General features: G+C 37.0%; 1 protein-coding gene across 2 annotated transcripts in view; it reads right to left on the bottom strand.

The window, feature by feature from the left end:
• Positions 1-14,444, bottom strand: part of LOC149804381 (anaphase-promoting complex subunit 1-like) — a 253,928-nt gene that overhangs the window by 178,940 nt on the left and 60,544 nt on the right. For both annotated transcript variants that reach the window (XM_089939582.1, XM_089939590.1), the window contains 3 exons: positions 7,964-8,029; positions 7,345-7,494; positions 3,674-3,799 (listed from right to left, as the gene is read on the bottom strand). In XM_089939582.1, the coding sequence (XP_089795708.1) occupies positions 3,674-3,799; positions 7,345-7,494; positions 7,964-8,029 (342 nt within the window). The remainder of the gene's footprint in view (positions 1-3,673; positions 3,800-7,344; positions 7,495-7,963; positions 8,030-14,444) is intronic.

Raw genomic sequence — 14,444 nt, 5'->3', positions numbered from 1 at the left:
CATCCATGACTTTACAAAAGTGAGAAATTTCTCTTCCCTATTCTAAAAATTGGGCAGCAATCAAATTTAACACAGGATTTACTTTGCCCATGTATAAACATAGTTTTCGGTTGTATTAAAGTAGCATTAGGAGAACTCATCCTTTCAACAGAGCAGTCATACTCCTAAATGGTGACAGAAGTTGAATGCACTTCCTCCTCCTCTTACCTGTTCTCTTATTAATGTGCTCAGGTAATGTATTTGATGAAGAATGCAAATTGTTTAGTATATTATATTTCTCCAATAATACTTACCCAATCACATTACTAAAATTCCTTCCAACCCTTTCCTGCTATGCAATTATTCCATTAAAGGTTTTGCTGGCTACATCACGACAGTGGTGGCCACCTATCAGGAAGACATGCTCCTCTTCAGCTATATGACATATACACAAGAGACTTTGTCTTTTGATTCAGAAGTAGCAGAATCCTAAAGTTAACATCAGAGATGCTCCCAGGATTTTATCATAAGGAGGGTATTCCACCTTATCCCAAAAATAAGGGGGGAGTAGAACAAAACTGAGGGTGATGAGGAAATAACCATACTTCACTATTTACATAACACTTCAATATCTATCTCTCTTCTTCCCAATCCGCTCTATATGACCCATATTGAAATCAAAATCTTTAAAAGATGTTGCCTCTAGTTGTATAAGCATTAATCTGTTCATTGTTTTTCAGCTTAATCGGTTTTATATCTGTGTATGAATATTGTTCTGTAATGAGAACACCCTTTCACAGCTCACAGGTATTGTCTTTTGGATAATTCTGCTCCAAAATATGATTTTTCAATAATATAAGAACTGCCAAAGATTAACTTGAATTAGCACTCTACTGTCTACTATGATAAATTTACTATTCTGTAATGCTGTATTAAGATTTTAAGTCCACTAATGCCATAGTCTACTTGTCCAAGTTGGCATTTTGATCAAATAAATATCTTTACTTTTTTATTTCATATTTAGATTCTTATTTATTAGATTTTTTGTAACCGTTATGCAAGAACTACAGTTTTGCAGCACATGATTCTGCAGGGCTAAATTGTGACTAGAAAAGAAACGAAAAGTGCACTCTACTTTTAAATTGTTTGTATTTTAAAATGGCTTGTTTGTCTGCCTTTTCTACATTTGATCTCAAAATACCACTAAAATGAGGGCTGAACATCATGCCATCTGTTTTGGTCCATCAGCATGTACATCGTTTTCAAATTTCATGCAAATTTTGGGTTCAAAATCACACATCGGCATCTTCTTTAACACTTTCCTGGTTCCTATAATCTGATACACTTCTTGACTTAAATTGCTTTCATTATTATGATCAGCAGTATTTGCCAAACTAAACTGTCATCTACAGATGAATAACACTAGTAATCTGCCATTTTGGGTCATCTTGATCGCCTGTTTTACCAACACACATTGGGGCCCCAAGTGGCCGAGTGGTCTAAAGTGCTCTCCATTACAGATCACTGCCATCTCACCTCTGTTTGCGTGGGTTCAAGTCTCGGATTCAGCTAATGTGGAAATGTGAGAAAGCTTCCCAGTAACTTCTCATGGGTCGGTGATTTTTTCCATGGTTTTCCCGGGTTGATCCTCCACCATTAATACTGGCCACCATGTATAGCCTATCGTGTGCTGAAAAATGGCGTTAAACCCTACAACAACAACAACAAACACACATTAGTAAACTTCCTTTATGCAAGGTTCAGACTTCAACACTGCTTGTTACGGGGCCCAATGTGTCGATCAAAGTTAGATTAACATGTCAAGCCAAAGAAACGAGATGTAAAAACAGTTGTGGAAAAATACACATCACAATAAGTGCTTCAATATTTTTACCATTTCTACAAGAACTTTAAGGGTGAACAGCTGAATAAAGTTGCATACTATGCAGAGTACATTTTTATATGTGCAACTTTAAATTAATTTGCAGGAGTTCTCATGCATAACTGCTTTCCAAGTGCATAAATTCATACAAATTTTGCGTGAATCATGCAACTGCACATCCTGGAAGCATCTCTTAACATGATCAGATAAACACTACTGGAGAAACATAATTTACTAAATATTTACTGTTTCTGCAGCACAGGTCAATTTTATTTACTACCTTTATCTCAGCCATAGAAAACAAGTCAGTGATCTTTGTCTACATCTGTACATGAATACATAATGAATCTATATGTATGATAGCTGCCTGAATAGACTGAACTGAAACTGAATTTGTACAACCCCTCTATGTTTCATAGCATTTTGTCACGACATCTGGTCTTTGGGCAGACAACTATTTACACATCTGGATTCTTCAACCTAACATGAATGGTTGTTAAACTAAATTTGATTGGCATATGATGTCCTGGATCAAGCATTATGTTAAAGCTCGAGCCTTGCATCAAGGAAGTTTTAGAAATGTGCTTAAAATACGGGCTACCTAGAAAACCCAAAATGAATGTTTCCAAGTGTGGTTCATCTGATGATGATGATTTCGTTCAGCAAATACTGGTTTATAATAGTTATGATGACAATACTTTTTAAAGTTATCAAGTATATCAGATTACTGAAGCTGGAAAAGTGTTAATGGAGTTACCAGTGGGTGATTTTGAACCAGAAATTGGTGTTAAATACAAGACTGATACACATGCTTGATCAACACAGACTGCATGCTTTTCAAACAGAGACAAGACAAAATACCAAGCCAAAATAAAATACAAACATCTTAAAAGCAGAATGCAATTTTAGACTAAAAAACTATACATCCCAATCAGAGTTATGACAAACTGAATAAATAAAAAAGTGAAGATGTTTATTTAATCAAACTACCTCTGTCTGATAGCTAAAGTGAGTCCTGCAAATGATGAAATGGGGCAGACTTAAATGATGAATAAAAATCACTAACAACTCAAAAGCAGTCTGTTGGAAAGCATTTTTGTTATCTTGTCATGGAGAATGGCATATAAATAGATGCAAAGTATAAGTCTATCTGTAATCAGCTTCCTTGAAATACATCCAGGAAAACACATAAAAGGGCACCACTTACCACTGACAGACCTTCTAAAGATGGAAAGACCATCAAGTTAATATATGTATTGATAATGTATCATATCACAGACTGTGAATCACATTGATATGCAGCACAGGTGTATCGTTTCACCCCTAGTACATACTGTCATAATGGTATTAATAAGAGCCTCAAGGAAGATTAGTGCATACTAGCTTTGTTAACATGAATAAACTTATTATCATTATTATTAATTATTATTATTATTGCTATTATTATTGGGGCCCTGAGTGGCCGAGTGGTCTAAAGTGCTCAGCGTTCTGGATCACTGCCATCTCACCTCTGTCTGCGTGGGTTCGAGTCCAAGGCTCGCTAGCGTGGGTACATGGGAAAGCCTGCCAGTAGCTTCTCATGGGTCGGTGGTTCTTCCCTGGGTTTTCCAGGGTTCTTCCTCCACCAGTTATAATTGTATAGCCTATCTAGTGCTGAAAAATGGCGTTAAACCCTAGAACAACAACAACTATTATTATTATTATAATAGTACTAACCTATCCTCTGACAATGGCAAACATTTTCACATCTATATAAGTAATCCTTAAGGAATTACAAAATCACATTGTTTAAAAAAGCTTCAAAAGACTTACTATTGTAAACTTGCATCCAACATTGTCCCTCAAACCCTGAATAAAGCTACTGCTCATGGGAAAGTCTTCAAAATGTGCAGACTCTTCTAATTCTGTTGGCACAGGGGAAATCTGGTTCAGCTGGAACTATGACAAAGAAATTAACAATAATTCAAATAATGGTGGACACAGATATATAATAAAAATAGAATCTTCTGAAAGTCTCATTTCTTACTTTTCCCGAACATCAAGTCCTGAAGAAAAAAACAAAGTAGCATCTGAATCACCACAAAAGAAACTTTAACCACATACATGGATGTAGAAGCCATTTTGATTGTGAACTACTAATAAGTTCCAAGTAAATTAAATCATCCAAAAGGGGTCTGATTTAACAGGTTTCAAATGAGCTACAAGAATGATGACAGGTGTTGATGGTACTGGTAAGGTGAATCATATATCCAATTACTGTATAAATGGTTATTTTATTGGTAAAAAAATATTCATTGGACACAGACTTTGGTCACAACAATCAATCCCATCAATGCTGCCTAATTTAATGAAATTTTTTAAAGAAAACGAAACAGAACAGTCCTCTTTTACATTTCTTGTGAATGCTTTGGTTGTCTCCACTCTCAACACAAGTATGGCAAAATATAACAATAACTAAAGAAAGCATCAAGAATAAATGTTTCTTTCTTCTGAGGGGCAATAAATCATAAGCAATGGTATATAAACTGAATAATGAATAAAATAAACTGCAGTAAATAGGGACCAAGGCAGTATATCCACTTCTCTAGACAATAATAAGGTATATTCACGCATAGCACCATGGCATTGCAGCAGCCAAAACAAGTTCATGATGAAAGGCTGGGGCAAGTTTTTATTTTATCCCCAGCCAACATCTCAGATTCATTTGACACAATTATACTCTTTTATAAATGGAACATAACCAACATGTCAATCAACCATATACTGTAATCTGACTGCATGATGTATTTCTCTTGATTTTTCCCTCTTTTAATCAAAATAGAGCTATTCAATATCCCTCTCAGCAAGGACCAGAGAAGCTCACTTAACAGTGAATACAAAACCACCTGGAAATGGTGACACCAAAATATCAGGAGCCCTATGTGCATAATAAGAGATGATTCCAACCCTTCCATCTCCCTCTAAAGGAAGCCAATTTAAAAGCATAAAACCAGACCTGGAACTTGTATGGCTCTTCCCCAGACTGGGGATCTCAATATTAATTGGAGCTGATTCTCAGCTGGAAAGGATACTTTGACAATTCCCATATGAACAAATAAAAAAGTCCATCTAGGCATTAGTTAGCAAGATACCAGTCTTGGAAGCTCAAAATACCTGATGTGATCTGAAAGACGAGTTTACAGTCCAACGGCAGATTCCTAGAAACCAAGAGTGTAAGAAAAAGCTGTCCTATTGCCCTTAAAATCAGACAAAGAACATTGTCTTCCCTCACAAAGGAAAAGAAGGTCTTCAGCTGCCTTTAAAGAGGAACAGCTAAGATCAATGCATTTTTTAATTCACCAATTACAGAACATTCTCCACTTTGCATCATAAATCCAGGATATAAATTGCCTCCTAGCCTGGACGATGTATTTTGTCTTGGCTGATTGATAACCCATGATGAGCCAAGCATGATCTAGAGAATCTGTGGACTGTTCTGCAGGAGTCTTTTTGCACTGCGACATGGGGGATACCAAGTTGAATCAAGAAGTGAAGCTCCTGGCTTGGTAGTGCATCTGCAGAATTATTTTTAACAGTAGGAAGGCACATGCATGCCAACTTCCACATGATAAGAAGGAACTTGTGTACTCTCCTGACTAGTTATCAGTAAAGTGACATGCTGGAAAACATGTATTTAAAAATCCAAAAGTGTGATTCATGACTGATGCAGCAACGGTAAACATTTTGTTCAACTAAACAGATTGCAAAGTTTACATGACCCAAAATTACCTCCATTACAGTTTCACAAACAGCAGTTCCAAACCCTAAACAGCTCTGTGACTACTTGCTATCTCTCAACTTGACGTAATCCTTGGAAAAAAAAAGTAAATTTCACATGGGCCATGTCGATGGCAATCATCTTTCCCACCAATCAACACATGTTGTACACTAAATGAAATCGTTGCTCTTCCTGCTATTTTACCCAATGACCTGAATATTCTTTTGTAAGTTCAAAATGTGTATTGTTACTTTTGTCCTGACCTGTCACTTGTTGGATGCCACTTAAAACAAAAATATGCAACATCTTGATCATTCAGATGTTTTGCATCACAAAATACATTCAGTTTAAAGCATCTGAGGTACTGCTAAAAGATAGTCTGGTTCCCCAACAAACTACAAGGAATCTAATATAAAACCTGGATCCAAACCAAACATAGACAAGCCAGTATCTGAATTTTACTGCAGTTGTATTTCCGTTTTTATTCCGTTAAGTCCATATTTTAGGGATCATTTCCACAAAACTTACAGCAAAATCATAAGGGTTGGCAGGTCTGAGGTACTACTGATGTGTTGTCTAAGGTGTCCATAAAATACAATGATGCCTAACAAGGATGTCACATGCCCGCATGGCCAGGAACAATGCCCACATTTCCATGCTGTTTATATGCAGGGTTGCTTCTTCCTAAAACCAAAGTCGATAAATTCATCCCCACAAACATGAAGTCCTGGGAAGGAATGGGATCTGGATTCTCCAGGATGGGAATCTAACAAGTCGATTCACTGTAAATTGACAGAGGGACAGGCCTGTGAGTAGAGAATCCCCTTGGTCATTGTGCATTAACCAGTGACTGAAATAATGGAAGATGGGATCCTCAAAGAACTCAAATGGGCTGCTACCACCTCCATCACCCTGGTCAAGGGTCACAGGATGGAGATAGGACTGAATCGAAGAGCTCTAAATTTCATCATGAATACCTCCTGGTTGAGACAAAACCAGAGACATTTCTGTAGGAAGATGAGATGTAAAGGTGTGCAGATTGATGGAGACTGCTGCAGGGACTTATGGAATTCCTGACCAAGATTTTACACTTCTTCATCAAGTGATCTTATCTTTTTAAGGTGAAATCATCAATTATGAGATGAAATGTTCTGCCTTTATTGACACCTGAAAGATCCAGGATCAGAAACCTGGAGTTTAGTCATTTTCTACCTTCTCAACTGCACCATTATGCAGAAGGATTGTACTTCTTTCCTTAATTAAGTCAGTTTAGGGTAGGATGTTCCTGGTAAGAAAGCTGATATCCATCCTTTAAAGTGAAATGGATATGCACTGTCCGTGATGCCCAACCAAACCCCTGAAAATAGGGTGGATGAGCACCTAAGGGGATACTGGGAAGAGGAAGATGCTGCAGGAGAGTATTCAACTCCCTAAAGACACCCTCGCTCCACCTTTTGGAAAGGGGAAGGAGTCTGAAAACGTTCTCCTTTGGCATGTCTGATCGCCATGCCTAGTGAACAATGAGTTGGAGGGATCTTTGAATTTAGGCTGCTTGTGAGACTATTTTATGACTGAACCTTGCCAATTTTAGTCTAGGTCCTTTACTTTAGGTAATATGATTTCATGGAAAGAAAATCAAAGTACAAAATCAAGTAATTTTGATGAGCTGACTGAATGAGATGACTGGTAAGCATGCAAAACAGAAACACACACACTTCTTTCTTACCTCTTCATCAAACCTTGCATCCATAGCACTGGGTGGTCGACTGGAGGTGAAGACACCACCACGGGCAGGGCTATTGATGGGTGTCATTAGTTTTAACATACTGAGGGACCCAGATCCAAGTGGCAGTGTTGGTACATGGATTCTGTTTATCTAGTAAGCAAAAATGACCAGCAAAATTACACAAAGTAATACTTCATAATGGAACTGAAATATAATTATGATGAAACCATTTTTATTTTAATGCATCAGACAAATTCTATTAACTCTTAGGTATTCAGGCAAGAAAGATTTTTCTTTTTCTGGACAACGCTGATAGAAATCTATACACTCAATATAAAAAGCAAATATAATTAGTTCTTCAACTTCAAGAAATATTCTGAAGTGTAAGCTTATCCACATCACTTTACAATACTGAAACAAAAAGACAATGCTTTTCTGCATGACAAAAATTACAAGCAATGCTTTGTACACTGACCAAAATGTCAGAAATCATACTTTACAAAAATATAAAAAATCTGGAGTATCAAATTTACTGTACAAATGTCTCTCTTGATTCTGTATTTTCAGTACAGACCAAGAACATTATCTGTAAATGACTTCAGTCACCTGGAGATCTCACCTTTGTAGTGCCACTGTAGACAGACAGACAGCCCAAATTATCCAGCACAATCATCAGATCCTGACTCTGAAAAATCGTTAGTGATAGTGTTACGACTCTATGGTCATAAACTAAGTAACATAACCAAGCACAATCAACAAGTTTTGCAAAACTTAACAAAGAATTCAATTATCAAAGAAATGAAAATGTGAGAGGAATTTACCAGATCATGAAGTGAATCCAAAATAATCCTGGCAAAGTTTTATGAAAGTCCAAAATAATGAAAAGTTCCGTATAAATTAAAAAACTGGAAATGTACTGGTCCAAAAAGAATCGTGACATCAAGATGGCACTATCCAGAACTCCTATGAATAATCCAAACAGTTCCAGAATAATATTAAAGTCCAAATAATTGAGTACTTTCTATTTCCACTGAGTAACTAAGTACAACATAAGACACGTCTGCAGACTTAGAACAAGAACACAAGAAATGAGGATGACTTCAAAAACAAAATCCATCTGATTACTCAGTTCTTTCCTTTTATATATACCTTCTACTGTGACTGTATTTCACAATATACCCCACAGGATGGATCTTACTACTCATTTTGCTTCAAATGTGCCTATTTCATTTGACCTAGCCCAACCAATGGGAAGTTACTGAATTCTTCTAGAATCGTCTAAACTCCATCACCCAATGAAAAATTAAGCCAAAGACATCATTAAGTCTCGTTATTAAAATTATTATTAGTAACTGTCAACACATATGTCAGCATCTATTTATAGATCCTATGTAATTTTATGCTCTTAACACTCAGGTCATATAGGCAAAATCTAACTAGAGATGTTCTGTACAATTTACAACCCTGAATACAAATTACACAAATTAAATAAAATCATGTAACAGGAGTTACAAAAAAATATAGATATACATAAGAACAATAAATTTATATTAATAAACTATATTTCAACAAAGTGACAGACAGCTGTATTAAGCAATGTTCAATTCCTAGACAGGAACAAACTGTTCATCATTTAAGTTAATAAATATGGCTTTGTATAAATTGAAAATTCATGGCAAGGCATACTGAAATTTTATTATTTAAGATAACATGTATACTGATAAATGAATGAAAAAAGTTGAGCAGTTAGGTAGGTCAGTTCGTCATGCCCTCTTTCCAACAAACAAAACATGTATGAACAAAAACAGGTTCAAATCAAGAGTAATGTGCTCACATCAAGAGTAATGTGCTCAAATCAAGAGTAATGTGCTCACATCAAGAGTAATGTGCTCACATCAAGAGTAATGTGCTCAAGGCATGTGGCAGCTGCTAATCCCATCAGATCTTATTTGCTATCTTTAAAAATACATGCAACTATAAAAACTTACGATTACTTTATATCAGCCTATTCCATTTACCTTTCCCTAGCATTTTTAATAGACAGAAAGGTTCAAAAGGCTGAATCAAATTTACTAACTAAAATATGTTTCTTTGAACTAACCTCATCATAGTACATCAGAAGTACATCCACTACCTTGGAAATCCAGACCTACCAAAGTTGAAAAAAGACTGCCCTGTCTTTAGTAACTGGGACTGGAGACAAAGTTGGGAGCTTGTAATTCCACCTTGATGCAGAGTTATCTACAAGAGGTTGAACCTAACAGGTGCAGACTTGACTGAAGACTGGGGTGAATGGACCATCTGGTGTGAAATGGACGATTCTGTTGGTAAACTGAGTCTGCTGAGACAGCTCCTGAGGCAGATTTATATGTCGATTTGTTGACAATGAACAACCTAAAACCAGAAGGGATAAGTCAGAGTGCCTGGTTCCCCCTTGCCTGCTGATGTAATTGACAACAGTCAAGTTGTAGAAAAGACTGAGAAAGCCCTTCCCAGACACTTACCAACATGATCAAAAGGCATTCAAAACGACCCTCATCTCTGAAAATGGCATGAACTAATCCTGAAGGAGTCAAACCTTGCTAACTTCTTGGAAGGTGGGCATGAGGTAGGCACAAGCCTGTCATGTTGGTGTCTGTGCAGATTGTGATTCCTGACAGCTGATCCTCCAGCTGGATACTCTCCATTAGCTAAGTAAGGTCCACTCACTTGCTGAAGCAAGACCTCATGTGGTCGGAAACTTTTATCCTTTGGTCTAGAAAGAATAAATTTGGTCACCATTGGAATGGAAGTGTTATCTACAAAGGTCTCATGAACAGAATCCGAAAACAAGGAGATCAATTGCTGCATTTTTAAGATCCAAGAATTTCCAGGTCTTAAATCTGATTTTCCACTACCAAAATTAATGTACGTTTTTCGAATGACAGTCTCAGGTCAAGAGGTTTTTGAACTCCATGCTCAGGTGAATAAAATGCTTTGACAGAATTTAACCGGATTTGTAAGGAATCCAAGGTAAAGCAAGAGTGAAACAAGGAATTTCATATCTCGAAACAAAAGAATGTTCACCTGATTCTTTTGTACAACACTGTCCAGGAAGTTAAGTGTCACAGATGTGGAGTTGGTTCTGCCATTAAATATTACTCTGTCTATGATTATAATCAAAACCCAGGGACTAAGATTCAGACCAAAGGAAGTGGCCTGAACTGGTGCACAATGTCCCTTTATGCAAACCTAAGGAATTTCCAAAAAGATCTGTGAATGGGAATCTGAAGGGAACACATCTTGGAGGTCAAGGCTGACTGAAATCTCTCACCTGAAAGGTGATGAAACTGATCTCTGTGTCTTCAGTCTGAACCTTGGTGCCCAAGTATGGTGGTTGAAAAAGCTTTGATCAATGACAGAGAAAAGCTTGACATTCACCTCAAGAAAGAAGAAAAGTATGTTCCCAGTGAGTTTATATTATGAACAATCCCTATAATCCTTTTAATAAGAATGTATATTTCTTGCAGCAAAATATTCGCTTTAAATGGATCTAATGGGTTATCTCAAGTGATAGGAGCCCCTGACATCTGAGGAGGGCCACTGAATACAATCTGGAGGTTTTCAAAGAGAATTTACAAGGCTCATAGGTCATCTGGGCTGAGTCTCTCCCATTCTGTGACAAAGCCTTGAAGTCTTTCTCAAACCAAACTGTCAGAAAATGACACCACAAACATGGCATCATTTTTGCAGGAAGGCTGATGAGTAAAAAGATGTATCAAAACCGGTCTTTATCTCCTGTGCCCTACCATCAGTTGGTCCAGGAAAAAACTGAAACCTAGGGTACAGACTTGGAAGAAGTACAGACTTGGAAGAAGTTTCTCCATCTGGTGTACTTTAGAGGGGTCCTTCGACTTTGTCTGATCTCTTATGAAACAAATGATGGTCTTTTGACCTTTATTACATATATTTGATTTAATTTATATTTGATTTAAGTTGTGTTTGATTTGATTTGATTGTTTGTGGGTTTTGGAGTCTTTATATTTTCTTTACATGTCAATGTAATGTAATTTTGTTTACTAGGAATTTGATATTTTCCAGAAAACTCAGTTTGGTCTGAGTTTTTCCTTAGATACCTAATAATAGAAACGCTTGTTTCTATTTTTTGACATAGTTCCTGGCCTTGATTGAGGGTCAAGTAAACAACTTTTTCTATGAGTAAAATGACTGGCTCTTAGTTATGTGACTTTTACATGTAAACATGATCATGTCATCCTCTATTTTGCAATTAGGTATTTCCAAAATTGTGAAATACTTAGTATTATTAGCGAGTTTAAGAGAGAGAGATCTCAGAGTCCAGGCTTTTAAACACTTGATGTCAAATTGTTTTCTGTTGTGACCAGAATTGAAGTTTGAGTTTTTGAGTTATATGTTAATTTTTCTTCAGATTTTTTTGGACTCTAGAAGATTAATTTGTTTCTCTAGAAATATTATTGTATTCATACAGAACTCTTGAACAAGGACTTTTCTTGATTATGTTTTTACAAGGAACTATAGACATCAACACAGTATAGGCTATAGTATACATCATCGCCATCCATCTTGGATTCTTCGACTTGGAATCATTAGAACATTTCAATAATAGGACTTCAAAAATTTTATTCATGGATTATTCTTGTATAATTTTTGGATTTGATTCTGGAAACCGTAAGTTATATTTTTTCATTTTTACAGTAATTTTCCAGGGAAATAAATTATTTGTTATATTTTTCAAAGCTTGTTGTTTTCACTCTTCTTGTGTTACTGTTTATTCGAGCCTAAACATGTAACATAAGACATTACAGACATAGTTAGGAATGTATCTCTTTCCATAAGCTGCAGGTTAATCAATACAGCTATTACATTAGAGAGTGCTGCTTTGCTAGATTGCATGAGACTGACCCCCTGACATGTGTCAGTGGGATTTGATGACAAAGTGTAGTCTAGAATAAATATTGCTGAAATAGGGCCATCAAGACCAAGTCGAAACTGGAAACTACAATGCTGATATCGAAGGTTCTGACATTCCCAGGCCATGATATAAGTAAAAAGTTGGGATTTCTGTGTAGAAGATTAGCATGTGTATCCTGTAGAAAGCCAAAATGAAATCTGATGGAAGTCGTAATTGTGAAAAGAAAGGTCTGTTGAAGCTTGAATCGTGAAGATGCCTTTCTAAAAAGTGAAGAATGTCAGTGACTCAACCAGACTGTGGGAACTGCTTGAAGGAAGGCTGGTTTTTCTTAGTTAAGGGATGAACATATATGCAAATTCTGCCTGAAGACAGTGACCAAGCAGGAGGCTGACAGAACTCCACTGGTAGAAGTCTGAAGGCTTCTTTAACCCATGCATGGAAAGCTGAGTCTTTTCTGGACATCATCTAAATAATGAAGGAAAATGCTGTTTGTGAGCATGTGTCTTCAAACTTGGAAGAGATGGGTGATAGAGAAACTTCCTGTGAAGGCAGCAACAACTTAACTGGTCAACAGGTTGTCAGAGGCAGTGAGGCTGGCTAAACTGGGAAACAGTGATCTTCAGGTGTTTACCATGAGACAGGTTCAATGTGTCCAGGAATGGGTGTTGCAACAGCTAATGCTGGGTTACAACAGAACTATGATCAGTAATGGACCTCTCCTTGTGATTTTGTGTCTGGTACTGGGTGGTGCAGGATGATGGTTCACAGAATCCAGTGGAAGTTATGCTAGGTCTTCATAAATTGAACCAGAGCTGGAAGGGGCATGACCATGAAATGGATGCTGTGCCTTGGGTCTGGGACACCAGGAAATAGACCACCATAATCTGTCCCAGTTGTAGAAGGCCTAGAGGTCAAGGCTCTGCTGGAGCTGGTGTGAATTTGGTCAGCTGATATAGAACCTGCTGAAAAAGCCCTGTACTGGCTATCTGTGAATGATCACCAGTCAGTACTTGGGTCTCCATGTTTGCATGAATCACTTATACACTGCATATTTAATCCTTTCCACTGCTCTTTATACCTGTAATCTGAGAAAGGGAAACAAAGACATTTACAGATGAAATCAGCCAAGCTATTTTCTGAGCTTTCCATGAAGTGATCACTATGAGCAATGATAAATGCCAAATTACAGAAATAATCTTATTACTTGGAACATATTAGTCCTATTTATTAGGTATTAGCACATTGCAAGGACACCACTAACTACTGCTTGTTCAGAAGGGCCTTAAAATGAAGGACTTGCACTGGGTAACCAAGTCTGAAGAATGGGTATTGAGGGACCATAACTGCTCTGTACAATGATGTGGAATACTGGAAATCAATCTTATTCAAGGCCTGGGTAAATAAACTGAAGTCAGGAGGACTGGCAAGCTGGGCCATCACTCTTTGAAATGAAAGCATGGAATACTAGAATTCAATTCATGGTCTCATCAATATAAAGTTGCATGCCAATCCTTGGTAAAATAATGCTCAATAAAGTAAAGTCTAGAGGACAGACAAGAGGGGGGGGGATAGTGGAGTGTTGGTTATAACTCATGTATAGGTCACTGAATAATAGAAACCAAACTAATCTGAGGTATTATCATAATAAAAGTCCATGCTAAAATTGGTTTAAATTTTAAAAAATGATAGTTAAGTTATGCTGCAGATTTTAAAGTTAGAAGGATGGAAAATCAGGGGTTATCCCTTTTTAAATGACTTCAAGCATGGTACTAATGATCATTTACTTGGTGGAACTTAGAAAGAAAAGGTCTAGTGTAGAGGTGAACTGTATGTACTATAGACCAAAGTGCAAGCAATGAAGATGGGGACTAATGCAAGCAATGAAGATGGGGACTAATTAGCTGGATGTACGTACTATAGACCAAAGTGCAAGCAATCAAGATGGGGCCTAATTAACTGGATTTACCTACTATAGACCAAAGTGCAAGCAATCAAGATGGGGCCCAATTAGCTAGATGTACCTACTATAGACCAAAGTGCAAGCAATTGAGATGGGGCCTAATTAGCTGGATTTACCTACTATAGACCAAAGTACAAGCAATCAAGATGGGGCCCAATTAGCTGGATGTACGTACCATAGACCAAAGTGCAAGCAATGAAGAAGGGGCCT

This window comes from Sinohyriopsis cumingii, chromosome 2 (genome assembly GCF_028554795.1).
Source record: "Sinohyriopsis cumingii isolate HCF-2022 chromosome 2, ASM2855479v2, whole genome shotgun sequence".
Taxonomy (NCBI): Eukaryota; Metazoa; Mollusca; class Bivalvia; order Unionida; family Unionidae; genus Sinohyriopsis; species Sinohyriopsis cumingii.
This window is presented reverse-complemented; position numbering and strand designations above follow the sequence as displayed.